We start from the raw sequence: 24,445 nt of genomic DNA, 5'->3' as shown, positions 1-24,445 counted from the left end.
GGACATCAACTTCCCCTTTAAGCGTCTGTTGAAGAATAAATGTGTGTCAAATGTGAAGTGAATCCATGACTTATTCCTGCTGTGGGTGGAAATGTTTAGTAATTATAAAAAGGGGAGCAGGGCTTTGTGCTGCCTGTAGCCATTTTTCAGATTTATCCCACAGACTGTAGGTTGTCCACCCTGTGACTGGCAGTCTGGAGTGTTGGTATGTGGGTCCACTGCACACTTTTGAAGATGATCAGGAATTGTCTTTGCTTCTAGTCTAGATGATTCTAGTGGCAAGATTTGGAACTTAATGTGCAGTAATCTGGTAATTATTCATTTAAGAAGGCAATCAAATAATTTTTTGTAATCCATAGAAAGTCATTAAATGCATGACAGACCATTTATAGACTGAAGAAGGGGAAGATTGGTCAGATATTTAGTTTTTTATTTGACAGAAAGATGTTTTTAATAGAAACTGAGATAAAACATTTGAATGCTGTCAGGCACGGCTCCAAAGCCTTTCGTACAAAACAATGGAATTAACTTGTTATCATATAAGGTTTGGGGACAAGGTGTAATTTTCTTGCCCTTGAGATGGAGATCTTAGCAAAAAGAGTTCAGTTTTGTTATCTTGCAGTTGGTGGAATGTTGCAGGCAGGAACTGACTGATGGTACGGAGGTAGATCTAGGTGTATTTGCATCCAGGGGTGAACTTAATTTAGCACTTAGTACCAATCAAATATGATTTGAACAGCATGAGGTTATAGCATCAAACTGAGCATCCCATTACCAACAAACAGTTCATGGTATGGTCAAACCTCACGGTGGGTTGGGATCTCTACTCAGAAATATACATTGTATGTATGTAACTTGGGAGTCACTGATGTCTGTATTTAAATAAAGGAAATACTGAAAGTAGATCAGAAATAGTATGGGTTAGATGTACTCTCACAGCAGGGGTAAAGGAAATACACACAAATCCTTCTGTTTGTTTTTGGAACTACTGTAGCTTCTTCCAAATGGACCTGGAGTGACCCAGCAGTATTATGTGCAAATTAGGAAATAGCAACAGATGGAAAGCCATTACAGGACTAACTCTATGTCTTTCTCCTTATCTCACGCACATACAGTACACACTCACTCACATCAGGATGGTTTTGTCATTGATCTACCTGTGAAGAATATTTTTGGAATGTGGGAGGAAAATAACATACTTGGTGAGGACCCTTATGGACACTGACGTAATGGGAAATGCACTGGGAACGCAACAAATCCCTAAAGCTATGCCATCATGATATGATGTGATATAATGGAATGGAGGTGCAGTGGTTACTGTTGCTGCCTCAAGGGTCCTGCTTCCTGGGTTCAAGTCCTCCCATGTCTGGTCATTTTCTTTACAGAGTTTTTATGTGCTAAGTTTTCTTCCCACTTCCAAAAGATCTGTGTTAAATTAATGTTGAGTCCATATGTCCTCTTTTGGGCATGGCTGTTAAGGGTTTGGACAAGTCCCTTGTATGAAGGATGCTTTTTTTAATATTCATAATTTGTTCCTCCTCAAACTTCACTGTTAAACAACAAGGAAGCAATACATCCCAAGTTAATATTTGTGACTTTAGTGATTTGTTGGTGACACACAACGGAATGAAAAATATCTCAACCTGTTTATTTACATTAGCAGCTTTTATAGGAGTTTTGGGTCTAAATCCACTGAACAGAGTAATTATTGCACTTTTGGCCTTGTGACATTGCTCATTTTCTTTGGGACTTTTTACTCTTAGCTCCATGGCAAATGATTTAATGTCTACTATCTTGTTGTTACTGTGCTTATTATATAAATAAACCACAACCTGGCAGCTTTCCTTCGGCCACATAAAAACACTTTTTTGTAACAATGTGAATTAATTTGATAACAACTATGGATACTGCTAAAGCTCCACACAACACTGGATCATTACCAGCTTAAAAGAATACTCCACCGAAAAATGTGTCTTTTACTTTCCACTGTCCTGTTCATAATGATGTCTGAGAAAATATTTTAATCTCATGTTTTTCATGGACAATGGAGATCACAAGGTTCACTATAGAATAGCTTCAACATACTGTATGCCCACAACTCCCTGAACGGATGCATTTTTTTGCTAAAATATTGTGAAATAAATACTTCAGGAAAGTACAAATGTGAAAAGTGTTCAAACAGGATGGTGGGCTTTGGATCAAAGACAGGACTCTGGATTAATGAACGAAGGAGAGAAGAGTATCATTCATTGAAAAGGTTTAATTGAATGCACTTCACATTTTTGGATCTTCCTGAAGTATTTATTTAACAATATTTTGTAAATATGTTCTGGACATTCTGAGCATGCAACTGGATAATTGACATGTGGATTATGTGACGTGAGTGACTTGAATTTTTTTTAATATAAGTTTTAGCATTGTTTGCTTTGTTCAGTATTGGACCTCTGCCAGACCCCATTGAAGCAATTTGCATCATCAGCGTTGTGATTGCAGCTCTTCATGAAAACATGAGATTAATAAATTCAAACAACATGGGGAAGTAACAGATAAGATATTTTTTTAGTGGAATATTCATTTCAATTGCATCTACAGTTGCTTACTTTCTGATGTAGCTCCTAGTTTTTACCTGTTCCAGGTTTATAATGGCTATACAGGATTAACATGCCCCTGAACACATCTCACCAACCTGCCTTCCTCCATAAAAGGTCTGAATTTCACATCTAGCCAATCTTCAGACCAGATAGAAACATCTACTCTGATTTTTTTATTTAGTTACAAGTTAAACGCATGAGGCACTGCCAAACAGCCAAACAACCACAGAGTAGGACCCTAACTCTCATTTATTTGGATCCATACATATGTATACAGAGCATTATGTTGGCATATTTATGCCAGTAAAGATTAAAACACCAACTAGCAACTCATGCATAACTTCAAGCAACCTATTTCCTACTTTTTTTAATTAAAGATTCACTACCATTTGTGTACTCCATCAAAAATGAAGCAAAAGCTGGAGGCACAGAGGTGACTGAATCCTGAACACTCAAACTGGTGTAGCTGAAACCCCAAACACAAAGTAAATAAAGAATGGCCCCTTCTACATGTGCATCCACTCCAACTCTGATCATTGCCAAGCTTAGTAAGGGGCAGGTGGAATGTAACAAATGATAATAGATTAACAGTTTCACACCAAGGGGATTCATGAGGTTTCATATACAGTGGAACCTCGGTTTGCGAGTAACTTGGTTTACAAGTGTTTTGCAAGATGAGCTAAAATTTTTAATAAATTGTGACTTGATAAACGAGCGAGGTCTTGCAATACAAGTAGTATGTATACGGTTTGTCTGCTGAGCATCATGTGATCACAACTGAGCTGATGGTTCTTCTCTCTCTGTCTCTCGCTGCAGGATTGTGGGCAATCATCTCCTATTCTCTGTCTGAGTCAGCGTGACACTCATATAGTCAACATCCGTATGAGCGTATACTGTTTACTACAGCATTGTGACTGTGTGTGTGTGCGCGTGTGTGCTGTGACGTGCGAGCCCCTGTCATGCGCCCCAAACACGAGGCTGAGTCTCAGTACTTTAGCTTTATTCAGCTTGAAACAGCAAGAGCGCAGTTATTTATTGTAGAGGGATCTGCCACTCTCCTATACACAGACACAGCAGTCAGGCAGGGTTGTGGCCAAGTAGTATTGTGCCCTGCGCATTTATAATGTTCCTTGTATCACCCATCGACGGCAGACGCTTATAGCATGTACGCAATCTTTTCGGATTCACTTTTACGACGAACTGCTACAGCGCTGGGAGCCTGCGGTTGCTTTGGGATGCTCTTCTATGTGTTGTCCCGTTGGGTGGAATCCCACAAGAGTTTAGAAACTCAATCACACCAACCATGATTCTTTTTAAAGGTAAAGTGCAGGTTAATTTGTTTTATGTATTTTTACTTTATATTTTGTATTTATCATTTTTATATGAATAGTTTTGGGTTGTGGAACGAATCATCTGAGTTTCCATTATTTCTTATGGGGAAATTCACTTTGATATACGAGTGCTTTGGACTGTGAGCACGTTTCCGGAACTAATGCTCGCAAACCGAGGTTCCACTGTAATACATTTTAATGGTGAGTTGTTAAAAACGAACAGAATATACTATACCCAAAATTTGGGCTTATTAGTAGTTGAACAATTTTGAATAAAAATGTCTGTCTCTTTGCTGGACCAAAAGTACCTCAACAGAACATGATTTAGAGAGTTATTAGTTTTTATTGAGAAAGGAATTGCTGGCATTTCAGATATACATAACTGGTGCAACAGGAGGAGGGGTGAACATAAGCCTTTCATACATGTGTTATGCATTGCAAAGCTTTCCCAAAAGCGTCTTAAAGGCATGCAGTTTACACTCCTTATGATAATAATGAGGACAACAAAACCCTCAGTTTAACAGAGTAGGTACACAAGTAACACCTATGTGGTTAGGCAGCTGTCAAATTCAGGTAAATAGCACTGTGAGATGTTTAAAATGTTAAATATGAGAAACCTTAAACATAGAATAAAAAAAAAATGCAGTTATTCCAAGAATGGTTAATTTAATGTGCACACACAAGCAGAGCAAAAATCCTGCTGTCGTCTGTGGTGTATTCAATAATGGAAGTCTAGACAGCTTTATTAACAAAATAGAAAAATGCTGAAAACAATGATTACAGAAAAAAAAACAGTTCCAGGTAGTGCATTATGACAAGGAATGTGGTCCATCAAAACGTAAAATGACAAAAGAAATGGCCAAAAAAATATCAGTTGGTGGCTTTAATATTAAGGCATATTTTTAACAGCATTAACAGTAAGAGTGCATACACAGTTGATTCATTCTTAGCAGGTATTGTACCCAGTGAATCCCTTGCAAAGTCATCCACTGCATGTATCATGGTGGACCTCTTCATTTGCTTCGTCTGCCTCTGAGAAAGTCGGCAAATGTTCGTAGTCCTTCAGTTGCAACAGGTACAATTACATCGGTCCAAATATTTCTCTTAGCATCTTTCTTCAAGTCATTAATCTCATCCTGCATCATCCTTGATTGTTGCTCGAATCCCCTTTTCAACAGCTCCTCCTGTTCTTTCAGCTTGCTGTTCAACGCCTCATCTGCTTCTATGCGGTTCTTTTCCATCTCTTCTTCCATCTTGAGCTTCAGCTGTCGCAGATTCTCTTCATGGCTTTGCTTTTCATCCTGGTACAGCCTCTCTATCTGAAGCCTTCTTTCCTCTTCAGCCTTTATCTGTTGCTCTGCCAGAGCTACACGTTCCTTCTCCCCTTCATTAGGACAATCAAGGTTAATATGGTCATAAGGCATATGAAAGAGTTGTGGAAAAAAATAAAGGGAAGACAGAAAAAATAAAAAGTAAAACCTTAGAAAAAAAGTTAAGCTTCCTTGAAATGCACCAATTCATCCATAATATCAAAAAATTAACATTGCCTATAAAAAAAAAATATATATGATCTAAGCATAAATCAGACAGGGACATTCTAGGAGCCTAAAATTCTTGGTGTGTTCTTTTCCCCTTATTTCTTTCAAATATGTGACAGATTTTAATGTACTTCTCATACCTTTTTATCCTAATACATATTTTGGTATAACTAGGATACATTTCATTCATTTTGAATTTTTTTTTACAAAAACTCGAGAAATATATAAATATGCTCTGATGGTAAAGTGTTAGGTGGTCATTTTGAGTAAAAATAGAGACAACATTCAATCTCATCATCATAAATTGACTCAAGGTTTGTTGCAGAACCACCCAAGTTGAGATCGGAGTACAACTTAATACGTCCAAGAACATTCTAAAATGGGATATTCAGAAGTTAAGAAGATGAGAAACTCAACAAATCCATAAATTTCACTCTGACTGGCCGCATTACATCCTGCATTCGGCACCTAGTTGACTCAAGATTGGAAAAGGTTAAAATGAAGGTGAAGGTGACACAGAATATTGCCGGAACCAGCAGTCTTCTGTTCAGGACACAGACAATACTCACTGACATAGAAAGGTGAACAGTCTTATTAAAGACCTCAGCTATCCTGCACAGTCGCTTTTCTCAATCGTACCTTCTGGTAAACTCTACACTTAACATTGGCACCAACATGAGAAAACGTCCATGGGGGTGAATACCATTTATAGGCACTGTAGGGAGATGGATGGATAGATAGATAGAAATGGATGGATAAAAACTGCAGATCTTGTGATTGACTCCAGTACACTCAGATAGATGTACAGATACTGCTGGCTGCACACCTTTAAAGTTAATAGTCATAGATGGGTCCTATCATCACATTTTTTATTCTGCTTAGTCCAAAATATGGACCAGGAGTTTTCTCTAGCATGTTTCATGTCACTTGCATATCACTTTTCACAATTTAAAAGTCACTAAGTAAGCTAGCACACATATCATGGAGTCAAGTAACGATCCTGGTCTCCTGCATCTATATATGCATTACATGAATTCCTTTTGATGGTGTAGGAAAATTATATGTACTAACACCTTACCTTTCTTTGTAATTTCTCTAAAGAAAAGATGTACACTTTCAAGTGTACATCATGGTCTGTCCCTTGTTAATTGTCTTTTTCTCAAAATTATTGTACCAATAAACAGTGCAATATTGTCAAAGTAATGCTTCAGAGGGTGTAGCAACACAGTTTGCTCCTTCACTGCTTTTATACAGACAGCGGGTTTGTAAGTAATCAATGAAAGTTGGAACACATGTAGGAATTGTTTGACTGAATTAACTTCTTTTTGCTGCAGAAATGCTGAACTTTGTTAACCCATTACTTGTACCCTGAAAAATACGTTTTGTATAACTATGAAAATGACATTAATTTTCAGTTTTTGGCAATCTAGTCATTTTTTTTTTAATTTGTGCAAGTTTACTGCTTACCTTTGAGCCATTTTAGGTTATTCACTGGACTTTAACTGCTCAAATTTCAAGGAAAACTTTTGAAATGAGGGTGTTCTAAAAACATATGTATGGTAGTGTATATAAACAAGTATTTGTAAGTATATATTGTATATAATTGTATATGCACTGTATTTTGCATGTTATTAACATTTTTTTTTGTTGTGTGTGCCTTTTTGCTTATAGGTTATTACTGTCAACTCCTCTGAAGAGACATGAAAGTAAAGATTTCATTGTACAATGTATAGTTGCGTATACATGATAATTACCTTGAACTTAATGTCTTCATAGATGACAGTTTTAAAGAAATGAGGCTATAGTTAAAGCCTATGTAACATATTTCATTAAACAGAAGCAGATGTGTAATCCTTGTCTAGGCTAAACTTTTTATTTATTTATTTTTTTTTAACTGTGACAAAACAAAAGGCTTCTATCTATATATTCATTAATTTCCTGACATATTCTGATTTTTTCTGAATACAATGTACTTGTCCTTCTACTTTTTAACCCTACATGTAATTGTTTTTTCATTATAAAAAGGTTGCTGTATAATGCAGTTTTAATGAATATATCCAAGTGTGGTTTTATTAAACTGGTTGGCTGAGTGTAGTTGTAGAGTGAGGATTGTCATAGGCTTTATTTATAAACCAAGGTAGTATTTGTATGAGCTTCATGAAATCCATACTCTGATGCTATGGCAATCAAATACAGTAGTGTTGTCACATTGCTGCTCTCCAGGGGCCTCATGTATAACGCCGTGCGTAGAACTCACACTATAACATGGCGTAAGCACAAACGCGGGAATGTGCGTACGCACAGAAAAATCCAGATGCAGGAATCTGTACGTACGCAAACTTTCACGTTCTTCCACTACATAAATCCCGATCAGTGTGAAAAGTAACACACGTGCACGCGCCTTCTGTCCCGCCCCAACTCCTCCCAGAATTACGTCTCTTTGAATATGCAAATCGATATAAATAGCCTTCTGTGAAAAGACAATGGGAAAAGCACGGGAGAAAATATAAGAATTTCAGCGAATACCAAGTGGAGGCAAAGGAAAAACTTACTATTTCTTGGTTTAAACAGTGGTATAATCAACAAAAGAAAGTTGATCAAGTGACAGAGTGTCCGAGAAACTCAAAGGCTCAAGTTCACAAAGTCGCACAGTGCCCGAAATAAAAAAGAAATCACATATCAAAGTCGCTGTGAAAAGGCGAGTTGTAGCCCACTGTCTGAGTGTCATATAAAAGCTTATTAGGGTACAGACAAAAAAAAAAAGGCACACAGTGGGAAAAAAGCACGAAATGTCAACTTTAATTTCGAAATTTCCACTTTAATCACGTAGTTTATTTTGCCATTAAAGTAGAACATCATAAACTTCATCTTAAAATCATTTAATTTACTAGTTTCTCAAATCCCATTGTAACTAAAGTGGCATGTTAAATGCTTTGTTCTATATTTGATCTTCTATGTGCTCTGTGTGTGTGTGAATCACTACCTGCTTTTTAAACGGGCTTTCGCTTTCTCCGACAGGACACATAATCCATTACATTCGTGAAATTACGGCTCTCTGAATAATTAAAATACTGAGATGTACACGTGATATCTTTTTCATGATGATAGGAATGAAAGCATGTTATTAAACATGGGAACACGGTGGAGCAGTGCTTGTTCATGTCTCACGCAAGAGGCTTGCTGCGCCATGTGCGACCTTCAATGACATAATTTATCACAGCAGTACTGTCTCTTTCAAACGTACTAACCTCCAATTCCTGTCCTTACTTTTCTTTCTCCAAAAACCCAATCGCCACACAATCAGCTATATAGACGTGAAGCCTTCTGTAAGCTTAGAACGCCGATTCTTCAAAACTTTTAAGGAACATTGAAATATCTTCGTAGTACATGTTTAATTATTATATCCGTCTATCTTTCCAGCGTCGCGTCAGCACCAGCAAGAATACAATGCAATGCAGGAACAATTACTGAACTAGCTAGCGCTGCGGCACCGTGTCCTCACATGTTTAATTATTAACAATACAGATTATTTAAATGAAGTTAAAGTTTTATCTGTATAATATAATCAACATATTTTGCTTCATTTCATCTTAAAAATGAATACTGTCATAATATGTAAATACGCGCTTTATAAAGTGGCACAGGTTGTGCAATATTATAACTGTATCCCAAGTTTACAGTGAGGTAATTGTAATAAGTACAAACAGTTCTACAAGGAGCACTTGATGGACTGATTTAGTGCGTTTATAGTTCTTTGGATGAAACGGTTTCTAAACCGCGAAGTCCGTACAGGGAAGTCTTTAAAGCATTTTGCCGTGGCTGAGTCAGCGTCTGCTTCATGCTGTATACCGATAATTCGATCAGCTGCTGCTGTGATTTCCCACTCAGATACAGTGATATAAATACTCCGAGTGGTGCAGTGAGAGTAATGTGGAAAAAGATGATCTGCTGTTACAACCCTTAACGGGAGCAGCTGAAAGAAGAAGAAGATGCAGTGAGAGTTACAGCGCTAAAGCAGTTATGGTATTTGGAATACTATGGCTATTCCCTGGACCATTATATTGCTACAGGTTAATTACAATCAGATGCATTACACTAATAAACAATATGCAGTTAGTTTCGGTGTATTTATAAAGCCGCGCCAGGAATGTGGATCTAAGAAAGAAATGGTGATCACACAGGAACAGTAGCACTGCTTTGACGCTGGGTGCCGCCAGTCTGCAAAACTGGGCGGATAAATTGCGTACGCCAAGGTATGAGTTACCGTGGAAATGTGCGTGGCTTTACACCAAGTTTAGGTTTTATACATCGCGATTTGAGCGTGGAAACGTTCGTACGCAACATTTCTGTGCATACGCACCGTTTATACATGAGGCCCCAGGTGCTGTCTGAGATTCCAGAACTGTGTAGTGTGCATGTTCACCCATTGTTTGCATGTGTTTCACATGGGGACCCCTGTTTCTATTCAAAGTTCAAAGGTATGGATAGCAACCTTTTATGAGCAAACACATTTGTGTGTATAAGTATTCATCACTGTGAATGGTAATCTTCCTGTTATGCACTCCTTCCATGAACTCCCAAGGAACCAAATAAATTTCAGAAAATGAACAGATATAATACATTCATTTTAACAAGAAGAACAGTTTTTCACATTCATAAATTTAACCTTTTTTGGAAGTACAGATCTAGAATGCTTTTTAGGACTCTCATATCCATTGTCTAACTTTGTAAGACTACTCCGTAACAGCTACAGGAGCACTCTTTAAAACATTATTTGTTTGAATATTGACTTCATCATTGGAATATCCATCCATCCATTTGCCAACCCGCTGAATCCGAACACAGGGTTACGGGGGTCTGCTGGAGCCAATCCCAGCCAACACAGGGCACAAGGCAGGAAACAATCCTGGGCAGGGTGCCAACCCACCGCAGGACACACACAAACACACCCACACACCAAGCACACACTAGGGCCAATTTTAGAATCGCCAATCCACCTAACCTGCATGTCTTTGGACTGTGGGAGGAAACCGGAGTGCCCGGAGGAAACCCACGCAGACACGGGGAGAACATGCAAACTCCACGCAGGGAGGACCCGGGAATCGAACCCAGGTCCCCAGATCTCCTAACTGCGAGGCAGCAGCGCTACCCACTGTGCCACCGTGCCGCCCTCATTGGAATATTCAAAAAAAAAAAAAAAAAAAAAAAAAGGAAGAATAAACATACACACACAGACATATATACACACACACTATATATTACAGTATATACTGTATATATATATTAAATATATTTATATATACACACATACATACACAGCATTATCCTCTGATGAAGGCCCCTGGGGGCTGAAAGCTCAGGAATAAAAACTACTTTATGATACGTGATTCATTTTCTCCCTTTGTGGATCTCCAGCTGCATATTATATTTATATATATATACACATATATACAGTATATACACACACACACATACACATACATATACATACATACTGTATATATATGGGCTGTTTAAAGAAATATACAAATTAAAATAAGATATCTGCCGTGCTTTGGAATGCAAAGCATGCAGTATTTCACACAGCCTGTTGGTGTACAACACATTATTAAATGTCAAATATTGTTACTGCATATGAATACGTGGCATGGTGGTTCATGATGTAGCCTTACAGTTCCAGGAGATGGGGTTTGAATCTCCTGTAACAAAAGGCGCTGTATAGGTGCCTGACCCAACACAGATTCGCCATGGAGGCACGTATAAAATAAATAAACTTTCATTTTTCTTCACCTGTGGGGCACGTCTTCCCCATAATCCCCACAGGCACAACACAGTCGCAAGTGTACAAGCACCACCAAACACACCACACACTTTCTTATCCTTTTTCTTCCACCACCTGTTCTCCCGGGCAACTTCGTCCTCTTCTGCCCGATTCTGGACGCGGAGTGGTGGTTGCTGGCTCCTTTTATTGGGCACCCAGAAGTGCTCCAGGTGCTTGATTGCTGACATCTGGCTGCACTTCCAGGTGTGGCGAAACCAGTGCCCAAAAGGGGCTAGCAACTCCTGCTGCAGCACCCCCTGGTGGCGCCTATGGAACCCAACAGAGCTGCACCAAACTCCAACTCCCATGAAGCCCTGTGGGAGTCTGAGGCACTGCTGCAACCCAGGGAGGCTGCCATCTAGCATCCAGGGGGAGATATTGGGTTTCCCATGCTTGCTTCCCTGGAACATATGCTGCAGGGGCGTCCCAGCTGGGCATGGGCCCCGGCCATCCGTCACACTCCATAAATGACTAAACCCGCACACAAACATGGTTTATGTGCAGCTTGCGAGTTCTTCCTGTGTGTGTACGAGCTTTTCCTCCTCATGTCCTCTAGTTTTCCTCCCATATGTTCATTAGTTTAAATTGGTCAGGTGTGTGTAAATCTCCTCAGCAATGCATCACCACTCTGTAAAGGGACAGATTCTGCTGATGCTGCCATGACAGTCTGTGGCCCTAATGACCCTAGACAGGATTAAATAGTTCCAAATTTGACATACAAACCTAAATCTTTGCTATAACACTCCAAAGGGAAACTGTTGTTATGTATGGTCCTGGGTTGGTGGCATTACATGCTGCTTTTATCACACAACAAAGTACACGAGCAAAGGTTGGGCACAATCCAGAAGTGGCCTGAAACAAAGTGGATGGTACACCAACTCAAAAATTAAAATCACTTGACATTGACAGCAAAAGTATGTATATTAAATTGATTCATATTCTGAAGTTTCAAGATTTCGGAGTTTATCCCAGTAGCACTGGCATGGTAGGAGCCAAACCTGGATAAGATGTTAGTCCATCAAGATACACACACAGACCCATCCATGTGTGGCATCTTCAGGACTGTCAATCAAATTAACCTGTATGTATCTGGGAAGTCGAGAGAAATTGGAGAACAACGAGAAGGTTTAAAAAAAAAAAAAAACTGCCAACAAATTAATGCAGATTTTGGATCAGTACGGTAGCAAAACTAGGCCCTGCCCATCCATAATGACAGTAGAACAGACAAAAGAATCTCTGAGTAGTAAATATGTGAAAAAACACAGGAGCACATTCAGTCACAGAAGAAATGTCATTCTCAAATTAATAATACACTGGGGTGCCACCAGGGGAGGCTGCTGGGAGAGGGCTTCTCTCTCTGCTTATGGAGGTTCCACCTGACCCAGAAGGGCTTCCTGGATGCAGTGTTGTGGCACTAGAAGTACATCCCTTACTGGCATAAAAGGAACTGCTCTGTCTCACCCAATCAAATTGAAGATTGGACAGGAGAAGGGTAACGACAACAATGCTAACCTGGGAAGCAGTGGAGGAAAAGAAAGATGGAAGAAGTATTGTAGTGTGGAAGAGCGAGCCTGTTAAGAGGTATTAGTGAAGAAAAAAAAATATCTGTTGAACCCAGGACTTGTGTCTGGATTTTGACACTCAGATGCCCCTTTAGGTCACAATGCATACATACATACATATATACACAGGCATATTGTACTGTATACACACACACTACTGCCACTAGTCCGAGGGAGATGGTTAGTAAGAATTTCATTGTTTTGTATATACCCGACAATAGCATGATATACTGAACATGTAAAATGGCAGCAGTTTTATCATAAGCTCAGGTTTTAATTAGTCTAATTATAAAGCCATACTTTGAGCTCTAATTAGTGTAGTTATATCATGCTGCAGATAATTATCACTACAAGTAAACAAGAGAAATGGCTTATGGCAGTCAATGCACCCAAAAGCAAAAGCTTATCTCGATATACCAGCACAGTCTCCATTTTAGAATTTTCACCATGAAACCAAGAGAGAGAATGAATGAACTCCAAAGCACAACGGGCAACGTGGAAGACTTAAAACAGACATTATTATTTACCTATTTACCATTTTGCAAAGGTTACATTTTGTTAGAATAAGACTGTTCTGAGCAAAAAGGAAACCGTGCACACTCACCGGCTATCTGCTTCTCATTTTCAGTTAGCTTTTTGTCAGCCTGGAGAATTGATTCTGCTTCTGCTTTCTTCTCTGTCAGAAACTGGTCGAGTACTTCTTCTGCCTGAGAAATGAACAGATTTTTTATTACTAGACAGGAAGCAAAGAGTGCTCTTTTAAGGCGAAGACTATGTTGGTGATGGGTGATGAACATTAAGACAACTGGGATAGGGTCAGCTAAAGGCATTGTCATATTTGACGGCTCTTCTCAAGATTTTCAGATGTAGCCTCCATTTATGTAATCTTATTGAGTTGGAGTGATTAGACGGTACACTTCTGCAAAGCCAGTTGCATAGGCTGCCATGCCCAGGCACTCACCCCAACAAGATTAAACTGGTTTGATTTTGTCTTAAGTGATAAAAGTGAGCTCTTTGTGCATGAGAGCGGACAACCAATGAACGCTCATTTGTAAGTATAATGCATATAATGCAGTGATAAGGTAAGTTTTGGAACTCACAATGAGAAGAGGAGCTTGAATCCTTGTGCTTGGCTGTTCATCTCTAACGGTACAAGTTTGGTATTTTGTAAGTTATCTTTACATAATAATGGTATATACTAATTTTTTGTTCAATAAATAAATGATAAAGAAGATATGTCATTTCATTTTAAAGGTTAAGAGTTTGAGAGGAGAGAAATAAATTTTTTTTTCCTATTTATTTAGTGATCTAAATAGAGAAAAAGAGCAGAGTGTCAAGCTGATTTTAACGTACTGCTCTGCTAGCTGAAAGGAAATGTAATTCAACTTCTTCTTCCACACAGCACCACTTGTTATCACCATTTTTAAAAAATATGATCAGTAGGTCTAGAATTAAGGAAGGAATACCTGTATAGATAATCAATGTTTCCTCGGGACAAGAATCAAAAGATTTTTTTCATAGAGGATGGTGGGAAAAAACACCTCACTTACTGCTAGAAAAGCCACACAGAAGCCGTGGAAAAAGATATATATTTTAAACATGTAGTTTTAACATTGTGTAATTTTTGGGTAAGATTTTGTCAAATATTTAATACTAAGTGTTTAATTAAATATATTATAATGTCTTTTTAACTATTGATGTTAAGAATTAGAAGTACTGACAGGAAGGTGGGGTATCAGGGTAAGTCAAAGGCTTTGGGGAGATATGATGGCTGTAACGTAGAATTTGCCTGGTTCTCAGTAGGACTGTTACAAGTGTTATCATTAGGCATTTTCTTTTATTGTTGCATTTCAATTCAATTCAATTCAATTTTATTTGTCATTCAGCAGAACATCCAAGATGTGCTGCAGAACGAAAATACGATGCACAAGACATTAATAAAAACACATAGTTAAAATCAGCCTACAATAAAATACTAGAATGCTTCATTTAAAAGACGAACGGCAGTAGGAAAAAAACTGTTTTTAAACCTGGTAGTTCTACATTTCAGGCTGCGGTACCTTCTGCTTGAGGGCATGAGGGAAAAGAGTTCAGAGGCAGGATAAGTTGGGTCTCTAGAATTCCGCACAGCTCTGGCCAGACAGCGTTGTTTTGCCAAATCTTGTACATTTGGCAACGGGGCTCCAATGATCCTCTCCGCAGCCCTCACCACTTTCCTCAGTGCTTTCCAGTCCGAAGCGCTGCAGCTATCCTGCCACAGAGAGCTGCTGCTGGTTAGCACGCTCTCTATGGTCCCTCTGTAAAAAGTGGTGAGCACTGACTTACTGAGATGGGCCCTCTTTAGCCTCCGCAGAAAGATCAAGGAGGAGGTGTGCAGGGACCAGGTGAGGTTGTTCGTCACATTAACTCCCAGGAACTTAGTAGACTGCACAATTTCCACAGCAGTGTTCTTAATGTAGACCGGGATGTGTATCAGCTGTTTCTTCCTGAAGTCGATCACCAGTTCTTTTGTTTTTTCGACATTCAGTGTCAGATTGTTTTTATCACACTATTCCACAAATGACTTCACCTCCTCTCTGTAATCCCCCTCCCCGTCACCTCGAATGAGACCCACCACTGTTGTGTCGTCCGCATACTTAATAATTTGGTTTGTGCTGAACTTGGCACAACAATCGTGGGTCATGAGCGTGAAGAGGAGGGGACTTAGAACACACCCCTGTGGAGAACCTGTGCTCAAGGAGATGGTATCTGATTTATTCTTTCCTACCCGTACGTACTGTGGCCTATCCATTAGAAAGTCCAATATCCAGTTTTGCAGAGGTATGCCCAGTCCCAATGGGCCCAGTTTGCTGATCAAATTCTGAGGGATGATGGTATTAAAAGCCGAACTAAAATCAACAAACAGCATGCGGACCATAGCGTCTCTATTCTCCAGATGTTCCAATGAAAAATGGAGTGCAATAGATATGGCATCCTCTGTGGCACGGTTGGAGCGGAAGGCGAATTGGAGTGGGTCAAATGAGGAGGGTAGGACAGAAGTAATAACACCTCATTTTATGCATTGTTATAATTTTGCTTATCTGTTCCAAGAAAAATGAATACTGCGAACTCCAATGTATTTGTTACAGGGTCATGTAGACTTTGAAACTGGAATTCTGGAGCTGAAAATACTGAAAGTCTGGCCTTCCAGTGTATTATTGCCCTCTAATGGAAAAATGTAGTAAAGCAACTGCTCAACAAGGATAGCATCTACCAACAGGGTGGAAGGAGCTTAAATCTTATTTCACTGGTCGTTCCAGAGTTGTGACACAGAGGAGGTTACTCACTTTCACTCCCTTACGAGGTGTTGCACGGAATTTCTCCACCACAACGTTGCGGTCTTCACAGTATATTTCATAGCCACCAACTGAGGCGTACACCCCGGCCTGCAGCTTCTGGACCATAAAAGCAGATTCATCCTCTAGTAGTTTTCTGCATATCTGTATTGATGAGGTTTCATTCATTTCCACAATGCTAACATAGTGGCGCATTATTTCCTCCTGTGAAAAAAACAAAAAATATGGCAATATTTTTATATAGCAACTTTCACTAATATCACTTTTATGAAGTGCACGTCTGGAATAGCAAAATATAGTTAAACTAACATCTCCTGACTTTAATGCAGTATCAAAAGCCAACTGGTCCATCACTAATGCACGCTAACTCTGTCATATTCCATCAATGTCAGACATTTGCCTGCATACTGTAGAGCAATCCAAGAGAAACTGGGTGACCAGTTGGCCAAAATAAAATTCAGACTTTAAAGACGGACATTTTGTGCAGCTAACCTTTGCCTAAGAAATGAATGCTATCCTAGGCTCTAATTTATTAAAGCGGTCTATAGATATTTTGAACTGTTATTGCCTGTCAGTTTTTACAAATGACCGGCATCTCGGTCCAAGGTTTGTACCGGATTTGCACTCCATACGGTTTCCTAACTTGGATAAAGTATGTTTGAGAGCATTATATCATTAAAGATTTCAGTCTATGTTCAAAATGTTGTACTGTTAATGTCTGTGTGAAGTTTGGACATTTTCTCCTATTTAATCCCCCAACCTTCAAATTCTGTAGTCTTCCTCCCACATCACAAAAAAAAAACCACGTGGGCAAGTGTGAGGGTGACACTTAATTACTTAACTGGTGTCTTATTGAAAAGTTTGTACTTGGACTATGGTGTTCTATAATGGATAGTTGGGCTCCAACCAGGGGAGGTTCATACTCCACACATCCAGTACAGACAAGCTTTCCACAGCACAAAAATGGAATACGCAGGATCAGAAAACAGATTGGTGGATCAATGTTATAGTCATATACAGCACTCTGAGTTATAAATAGAACTGTATTCTTTCTCAAACCCACTTAAAGTAAATGAATGATTTATTGCAGGAGTTTTAACCTTTGATGTCAGCACTGGCTGCAAGGCAGGAAAAGATCGCAGACATTTTACAGTCCATCGCAGGGCCCGCTCGCACACAATCCCACACTTGCTTTGGTAACCAATTTACCTAAGCTAACATTTTTAGCATTGCTGGAGTAAAATTCGAGCAGATAAGAAGAAGGTGAGCAAACTCCACACAGACAATGAATGGGCACAGGATCGGAGGAATGGTGCTGCATTAGTGAAGAAGAACTTCTAACAACTGTACTCCTATGATACCTAAGTAGAAGTAGAATGTAAAAAAAAATACATGTTTAGTGGGGTGACATGGTGGCTCAGTGGTTCGTGCTGCCATGTCACACACTTGGCATCATTCATTCAACTGTTGAACTCAGTCACTGCCTTTGTGGAATTTGCACATTTTTTCAGTGGTTTTTCTCCAGGGACTCCAGTGTTCCTCCTACATCCCAAACACCTGTTTATTTACTTAGTATTTCTAAATTGGCCCAATATGAGCAAGTGTGGGTGTTTGTCCTTCAGTGGGCTCTACAGTCAGTTTGTACCCCAATACAGGGTTAGGTTCTTCTATGCACCCGAAACCCATCAGGATAGGCAGCAATGACACCCTGAATTTGAAGTTTGAGAATGTTATTACAATTGATGTTTTTAGCACAGTTAGGAGATGTTCTCAGAGTCAGCAGAGAGTGTGAACAGTTATTGTGAGCGTCAGTCTTTAAGTCCATGCCCCCAATAATATCTTCGAATGGATTCCATATAATGCAGCAAATACAGAATTAATTAATTGTGTAAACTATCTAATGAGATAGTGTTAAAATCTGAGAGATGAACTACAGCTCTTAGCACCTGAAGACACTTTAAAATAGTCATCTGCAAAGCAGATATGAAACTGTGCTAAAGGCCTACAGATGTTTTTACAAGGATATCTTATAAAAGCATTTTGTCAACTTGGAAGAAAATAGCTGTGGGAATTTAACATTACAATTAATAGTACTAGGGGGCTCTGCTTGCCAAAAGAGAAGTGCTAATGCCGTTATGAAGAGGGGTGCTAAACGCATCCCAAGGAGACGTGGTCTCTCCTCCGAAACCCCTCTTAAATGGTGATACAATGGGAAAGAAATAAATTTTTTTGTTACCTCCTTTTTGCTCGATTAGCTGCTGTTGCTGCCGTGCTGCGTGTTCTGCATCTCGTGCGGCGCTTCAAACATTTAAAAGCCTGTACAGCAGCTGTCCTTTTGTCTCACTGCCTTGTCTCTCTTCTCCACCAAATATCCTCAAACACTATTCGATCTCTTTTTGCAGTTCTGTTATTTCACCAAGTGATATTTTCCATTTGTTTGCACTAATGCAATCTTTACTATCATTTTTATGAGACTTTCGAATTTTCCTACTTCCATTAACTCTAACCTGCTCTGCATTTGTATCACACCAATGTTTTCGAATTCTTTATGACGTTCTACTTTGTCATGTATTCTTTGTCTTTTTCCGGCCCCGGGAGCGGTTAAATCTCTTGGCACAAAGTCTCGTCTCTTTTGTCTTTCTGAGAAGGTCATGTCTCGTTTCTCTGAACAGGTCTCATCTCATCCCAAGTTTTTTATATAATAGAGAGAAAAGAGTGTAAGTCCTATGCACTGTTTGCTTTGCTGGTTGTACATTTTAGTGAGGATTCCTTATGACTGTCCATCCAGATAATGATACAATATGCTAAAGCGAAAATCAAGCAGATGGGTATTTTACATCAGTATGGTCTTGTCGAGATGGTCCCCATTTCGTTCAGCAAAATATTTTCACCAAATTTAACAGAAGTGCATATTAAATCTATTATGTCCTTAGAAATTCATTTTGGTCTCAATTTGCATCTGTCACGATACTAGGAGACAAGTTATTTTTAAATACATTTTGAGACAGAACTTTATTTTCTCCAATGTATTTCAATTTACGCATATTTCTCCTATCCAAATACATTTAAACATACCTAGGTTAAGAGAAGATGACAAATTAAAAGGTCCTTTAAGTACAATAAAATTACAAAGCTTGGGTAAACACAGGTTTGAAAAATTCTTATCATTCTGCCTTCTACTCTTCCTTAAAGACATTTCCCATACATAATACCTGCAACATATAGAATATACATGAATTAACAAAATGAAGAAAAACCTAATGTGCCTGGGTGAAGCTCTGACATTTCAGATACATTAGCGACAAGAGACTAACATTAAGATAAAATTCACTTAGATTCAGTTAACTTGCTGAACATATGAGGAATGCTTACCGCCAAGTTATTCTGATGCTCATGGTTCTCATCCTTGAAAGATCTTTTCATGAAAATCTCCAGTGCCTGCTTCTCCCAGTGTGCATGCTTCTGAGAGAGCTCCTCTTGCGTCTCTGGAAAATTGAGGGACTGCTTCATGCCTTCTTGGTAGGCCGTGAGCCCTTCCCTTGCAGCAGACTCATTCTCAATCTGTGCCATGGCAATCACAGCATTCTCAAGGCACGGAACGGCACCACTTCGGATAGTTTCAACATAGGTGGTAGCAAGGCTGCCCAGCACTATGAAAAGAGAAGACGTTTACAGTTGTGTAATTGACATTAATGTAGGCCTCACTGCTTCAACTGTAAGATTCTTTGGTAATAATCAATAGAATGGTCTACTGGTGTTGCCTCAGAACATTTTAATTTAAAAAAAAAAAAAAATTCATATGTGCATAAAGATCATTTTCAATCAGTGACTAAATTCTTAATTTTGGCAGGCCAGTGACAGTATAAAAATATTAAAGTTGTAAGTGCAAACATTAAACAATAGACTTAAAGTTGTACTACTGAATCTACTGTGAACAAATAGTGTTTTTAAAATAATAAGGAGGAATTCAATACTGTATGACTACCATTATATACTGCAACAAAAATAAATAAATATGGTTGAAACAGCGGACAAATTTCCATAAGAAACATAACAAAAGATTAAGAAAAATATGTTAATAAGGTCACACGTGTTACATTTTTGTAGCTGTAAGAGACCAGTCCTCCCTTATTTTATAACATAGTCCCATATGTTATTTATTGTCCACTGGCTTCTACTCACTACTCTAAAATGGTGTCCCGTGCTGAGAATTATTGAGTCAAGTGAGGACCCACAAACCTAGTCCACTGGCTGTCGTAATTATTTTATTTATTTTGCTCAAATATATTAAACTAGCCGACGCCCACCGTAGCATACGGCAGTGTAAGAATAGGAAAGGAAAACGGTGAGAAAGGAATTCAGAAATCAAAAAGAAATAAATACTTCTTGAAAGACGCAGTGTGCATGTAGAATTTCCGGCCAAGCAGGATTACATGTGAAAGTGATAAATAAATCAGGCTTTCCGAATTTACGTACTATGGCCATGGCATCCCGATAGTTTTGTTGCATGTATCTTGGACTTCCTGGAAATGTGGACGGTAATATGATCATTTTGCCTACACGTATGTTGTTGTTTTCAGCGTTTGCTTGCAGTGCGTCTGATAGTTCATCACGCAGATCTTGTTGATGTAATCTGAGATAGTTGAGACGCGTGCCCTCTGTTTTAACATACGCATCTACGACGTACTGTTGGAATAGTTTGCTGCTGGAGTGCAAAATACTAAATGTATTCCTCATTGCTAATCTGTACGCGTAAAATTGGCATTGTTTAAGCCTTATTCGCTTGGCGCTTCTTTTAATCGGGAACATGTTGTAAATCTTTGTGCCAGCCAATGTCTCCGTAAGGGAATACAAGTGGGTAAAGCATAGGATCGCAATTCATATTGAGTGTGGAAATCCGTTTACAGGAGTTGCCTATGGGATAGATGCAAATGTCCCTTTCGGCAGGCGTTTCGCCATCTTCTCCGACGAAAATCGCTGCAATGTCGGGGCATTGTATCGTCGTAAATCCTGCCTAGGGTTTTCCTTGGAAATCATTCGTACAGATGCTGTTGGATTGGACTGAGCGATTTCATGCATGTGTTTGTATGATTTAGCAAAGGGTTTGATGGTTTGGAGCATGGGATCTAGCTGGAGAAGTACATTTTCGCTGCATGAAGAGTTTGCTTTATTTTGTAAGCGTACTTCAGTAGCTTGCGTTGTGTCAAAAACATACAACTGTCCATATCCTGGAGAGGTAGAAGTGTTAGCGTATAGTGGAGAGATTTGGTGATAAATTTGCCCATGTATTTAAAACAGTATGATCCGTGGCCAGGAGGTTGAATTATCTGTGCACCCATGGAAGCAAACGCTAGAGAAGAGTTGTATTCTCGAATATGTTCACGATAATTTTTAGCTTCTGATGTTTGCTGTGTAAGAAGCTGTTGTAAAGACACAGGTGGCTCCCGCAAAGGTGGTAAAGCTACTTTATCGTTGTGGCAGCACATCGAGTACTTGTTGGATGTATTACACTCAGCAGGCCAGTATAGTGCATGACATGGAAGAGGACGAATAGGAATCGAGAAATGCCGTGTCGGCTGTGTGTGTCCTGGACCGGTTTTGAAGTGGAAGAGAAATATATATAAGAGATGAAAGCAAATTGTAAGAAATTTTCTCTTTTTTTGTGTGCAAACTGTACCCCGTTGCTCCTTCAGTTTGGACGCTTCACTTTATGCTTGTAAAGAATCACACTTTTGTGAAGGGCTATTTTGTTTGAAGTGTCATTTCGTTTCATCTGTTTTAAACAACTGTCCATGAGTCATAAGTACGTCATGCTTTACAGATGCATCCATGAACAAAAAGTACAAATAATAATAAGATATATAAAAACAAATGTATATAAACACACCCAGAGTATTTATGCAACAATCAAATATATACTCATTTTCAATAGAAGACCATTGAATTTTCATTTTTGGTTAATTTGACAGCCTTGCTATAGGTTTCCTTGTTTAATAATCAAAGTTGAAATTGAGCTTGAAAATGTAAAACAAAATACATCATTACTGTTGTGACACCTCCTAAAAGGACACCCCAAGGTGTTGCAACACTTAATTTAGAAAGCTCTGAATTATGCATTGTCCTGTTGGTAAAATGGTAAGTATATTAAGTGGATTACAGGCAGTATGAAGGGTTCTCTGCTCAGCTTTCTCTTTGATTGTTACTTTGTGCGTACACAGAGTCCCATTTTTGTGTTTTCAAGTGTCACATTTCAGTTTTAATGTGCATATCTATCTATCTATCTATCTTTGAAGCAAAAGTGCACAAGTCTGTAAAGATACAGTTTTAATATACATAAAAGAAAAAAATACAAAATAACACACCAAGCACCAAGAATTTAACTCACATTTGAATAATTACTTGTTTTTAATATGAATATTAAAGCCTTCAGTTTTGGCTAATTTGACGGCCTTAGTCCAAATCCTAGCCTAAGGCATTAATTGGTAACCTATGGAGAGCATTACATTCCTAAACATGGTGAGATGTGTTAACATCAGTGCTCTAAAGGCCTATTTCACATTTCATTCTTCCTTTGGTTTTGCAACTCTGCAGCTCACATAACTGGACAGGTCTGCATCTTCCTCTAGCGATCGTCACCAGCATTGCTTAACTTTCACAACATTACAGACAATGCAAGTTATTTGCTAAACACCCAGCTTCAGGAAGTCAAATAATTGGGATCCTATAAAACTTGTGATTGCTTGTGTTATTAATTACAACAATATTCCGGTGTTTTTAGAATGCTTGAACAATGCACATGTACCAGTGTTACCAGTATTATCCCTGTCCAGTTAATTTCTTTTTATGGCCAGCTCAAAGCATTCCATTATAAGTGTAGGTCAAAAGCATAGTCTGAACTCAATGTTCTGCATACATGGCCAAGGTGGTCTCTTGAAATGTAGTCATGCAAACTAGACTGCAGCTTCTGGGTAAAACCATATTTTTTTTTTAACCACTTATATTAAAAATAAACATTTCATGCAAAGATGAAATTGTCATGAGCTCTTGAGCTTGGGAAAGGTGTTATATATATATATAAAATAAATAAATAAATAAATATAGGGCGGCATGGTGGCGCAGTGGGTAGTGCTGCTGCCTCGCAGTTGGGAGACCTGGGGACCTGGGTTCACTTCCCGGGTCCTCCCTGCGTGGAGTTTGCATGTTCTCCCCGTGTCTTCGTGGGTTTCCTCCAGGCACTCCGGTTTCCTCCCACAGTCCAAAGACATGCAGGTTAGGTGGATTGGCGATTCTAAATTGGCCCTAGTGTGTACTTGGTGTTTGGGTGTGTTTGTGTGTGTCCTGCGGTGAGTTGGCACCCTGCCCGGGATTGGTTCCTGCCTTGTGCCCTGTGTTGGCTGGGATTGGCTCCAGCAGACCCCCCGTGACCCTGTGTGGATTCAGCGGGTTGGAAAATGGATGGATGGATGGATAAATAAATATTATTGTGATGCAAAGCAAGTGAACCACTTCCAAAGACAAAAGCGCATTTTTACACAGGCAGAAAATATTCATAAATTGCTGGGTCAAAAGGCATTTCAACCATATAATGCTACTGTTATTTTGGCCAGGCCACTCTTCCTAACAGGGCCATTTCTAGTCTTTTTGAGACTTGTGTTGTGTGAAAGAAATCAGCTTAACACTCACTCTTGCAAGCTAGGAGAAGTAGGTGCAAACTCCAAAGTGCAGCTCTGTGTAAAAAGGGTCTACTATATATGAGATATACCACCTTATACAAAAGGTACACATTAACAAAACTATCAATACATTTCAATTAATGTGCCAGGGTAAACTGGTTTTGAGGCTGAAGTGCCCAGGCACCATCCTCACTATATGGGTTAGGATGCCTCTCATTGCTGCATGGCTACAAGCAATGCCAATACGCACTCTGCCTTGTGGACATAAATGGAGACCTGAGAGAGAAGGAGAGCCATTGTGGTCAATGGTGGCACACACAGCACAAAGGTAAGAACTCACACTTTACAAAGGGACATGGGCCTGCCAAAAGTTCTTTTTCCACTCTAAACTGTTTGCTTTCCTCTCTTTTACCAAATGGCCATATCATATACTGTTAGCTTCTCATAGTACTAAATGTTGCTATTCTTCTAAACTGATATTTCCTAAATGCCACATTTGCTGATTGATCAATCAATATAAAGTACAGAATAGATTTTCTTTAGTTTATTACTGCATATTTAAATAAATGTAATTTAACACATCTATATGTTGTG

The 24,445-nt window shown here is 39.0% G+C and overlaps 1 protein-coding gene across 2 annotated transcripts in view; it reads right to left on the bottom strand.

Annotated features, from left to right (window-relative positions):
• Positions 1-24,445, bottom strand: part of LOC114668163 (guanylate-binding protein 1-like) — a 50,412-nt gene that overhangs the window by 3,670 nt on the left and 22,297 nt on the right. The window contains exons 7-10 of one of the 2 annotated variants that reach the window (XM_028823804.2): positions 19,551-19,828; positions 16,170-16,382; positions 13,448-13,550; positions 4,363-5,306 (exon numbers count right to left, since the gene is read on the bottom strand). In XM_028823804.2, the coding sequence (XP_028679637.2) occupies positions 4,936-5,306; positions 13,448-13,550; positions 16,170-16,382; positions 19,551-19,828 (965 nt within the window). In that variant the 3' untranslated portion in view covers positions 4,363-4,935. Of the gene's footprint in view, positions 1-4,362; positions 5,307-13,447; positions 13,551-16,169; positions 16,383-19,550; positions 19,829-24,445 lie in introns of those variants that run through there. The other variant, XM_028823802.2, reaches the window with a different exon arrangement.

Source organism: Erpetoichthys calabaricus, chromosome 17 (assembly GCF_900747795.2).
Source record: "Erpetoichthys calabaricus chromosome 17, fErpCal1.3, whole genome shotgun sequence".
NCBI lineage: Eukaryota > Metazoa > Chordata > Cladistia > Polypteriformes > Polypteridae > Erpetoichthys > Erpetoichthys calabaricus.
Note: the sequence above shows the minus strand (reverse complement) of the source record. Positions and strands in the feature narration are given on the sequence as shown.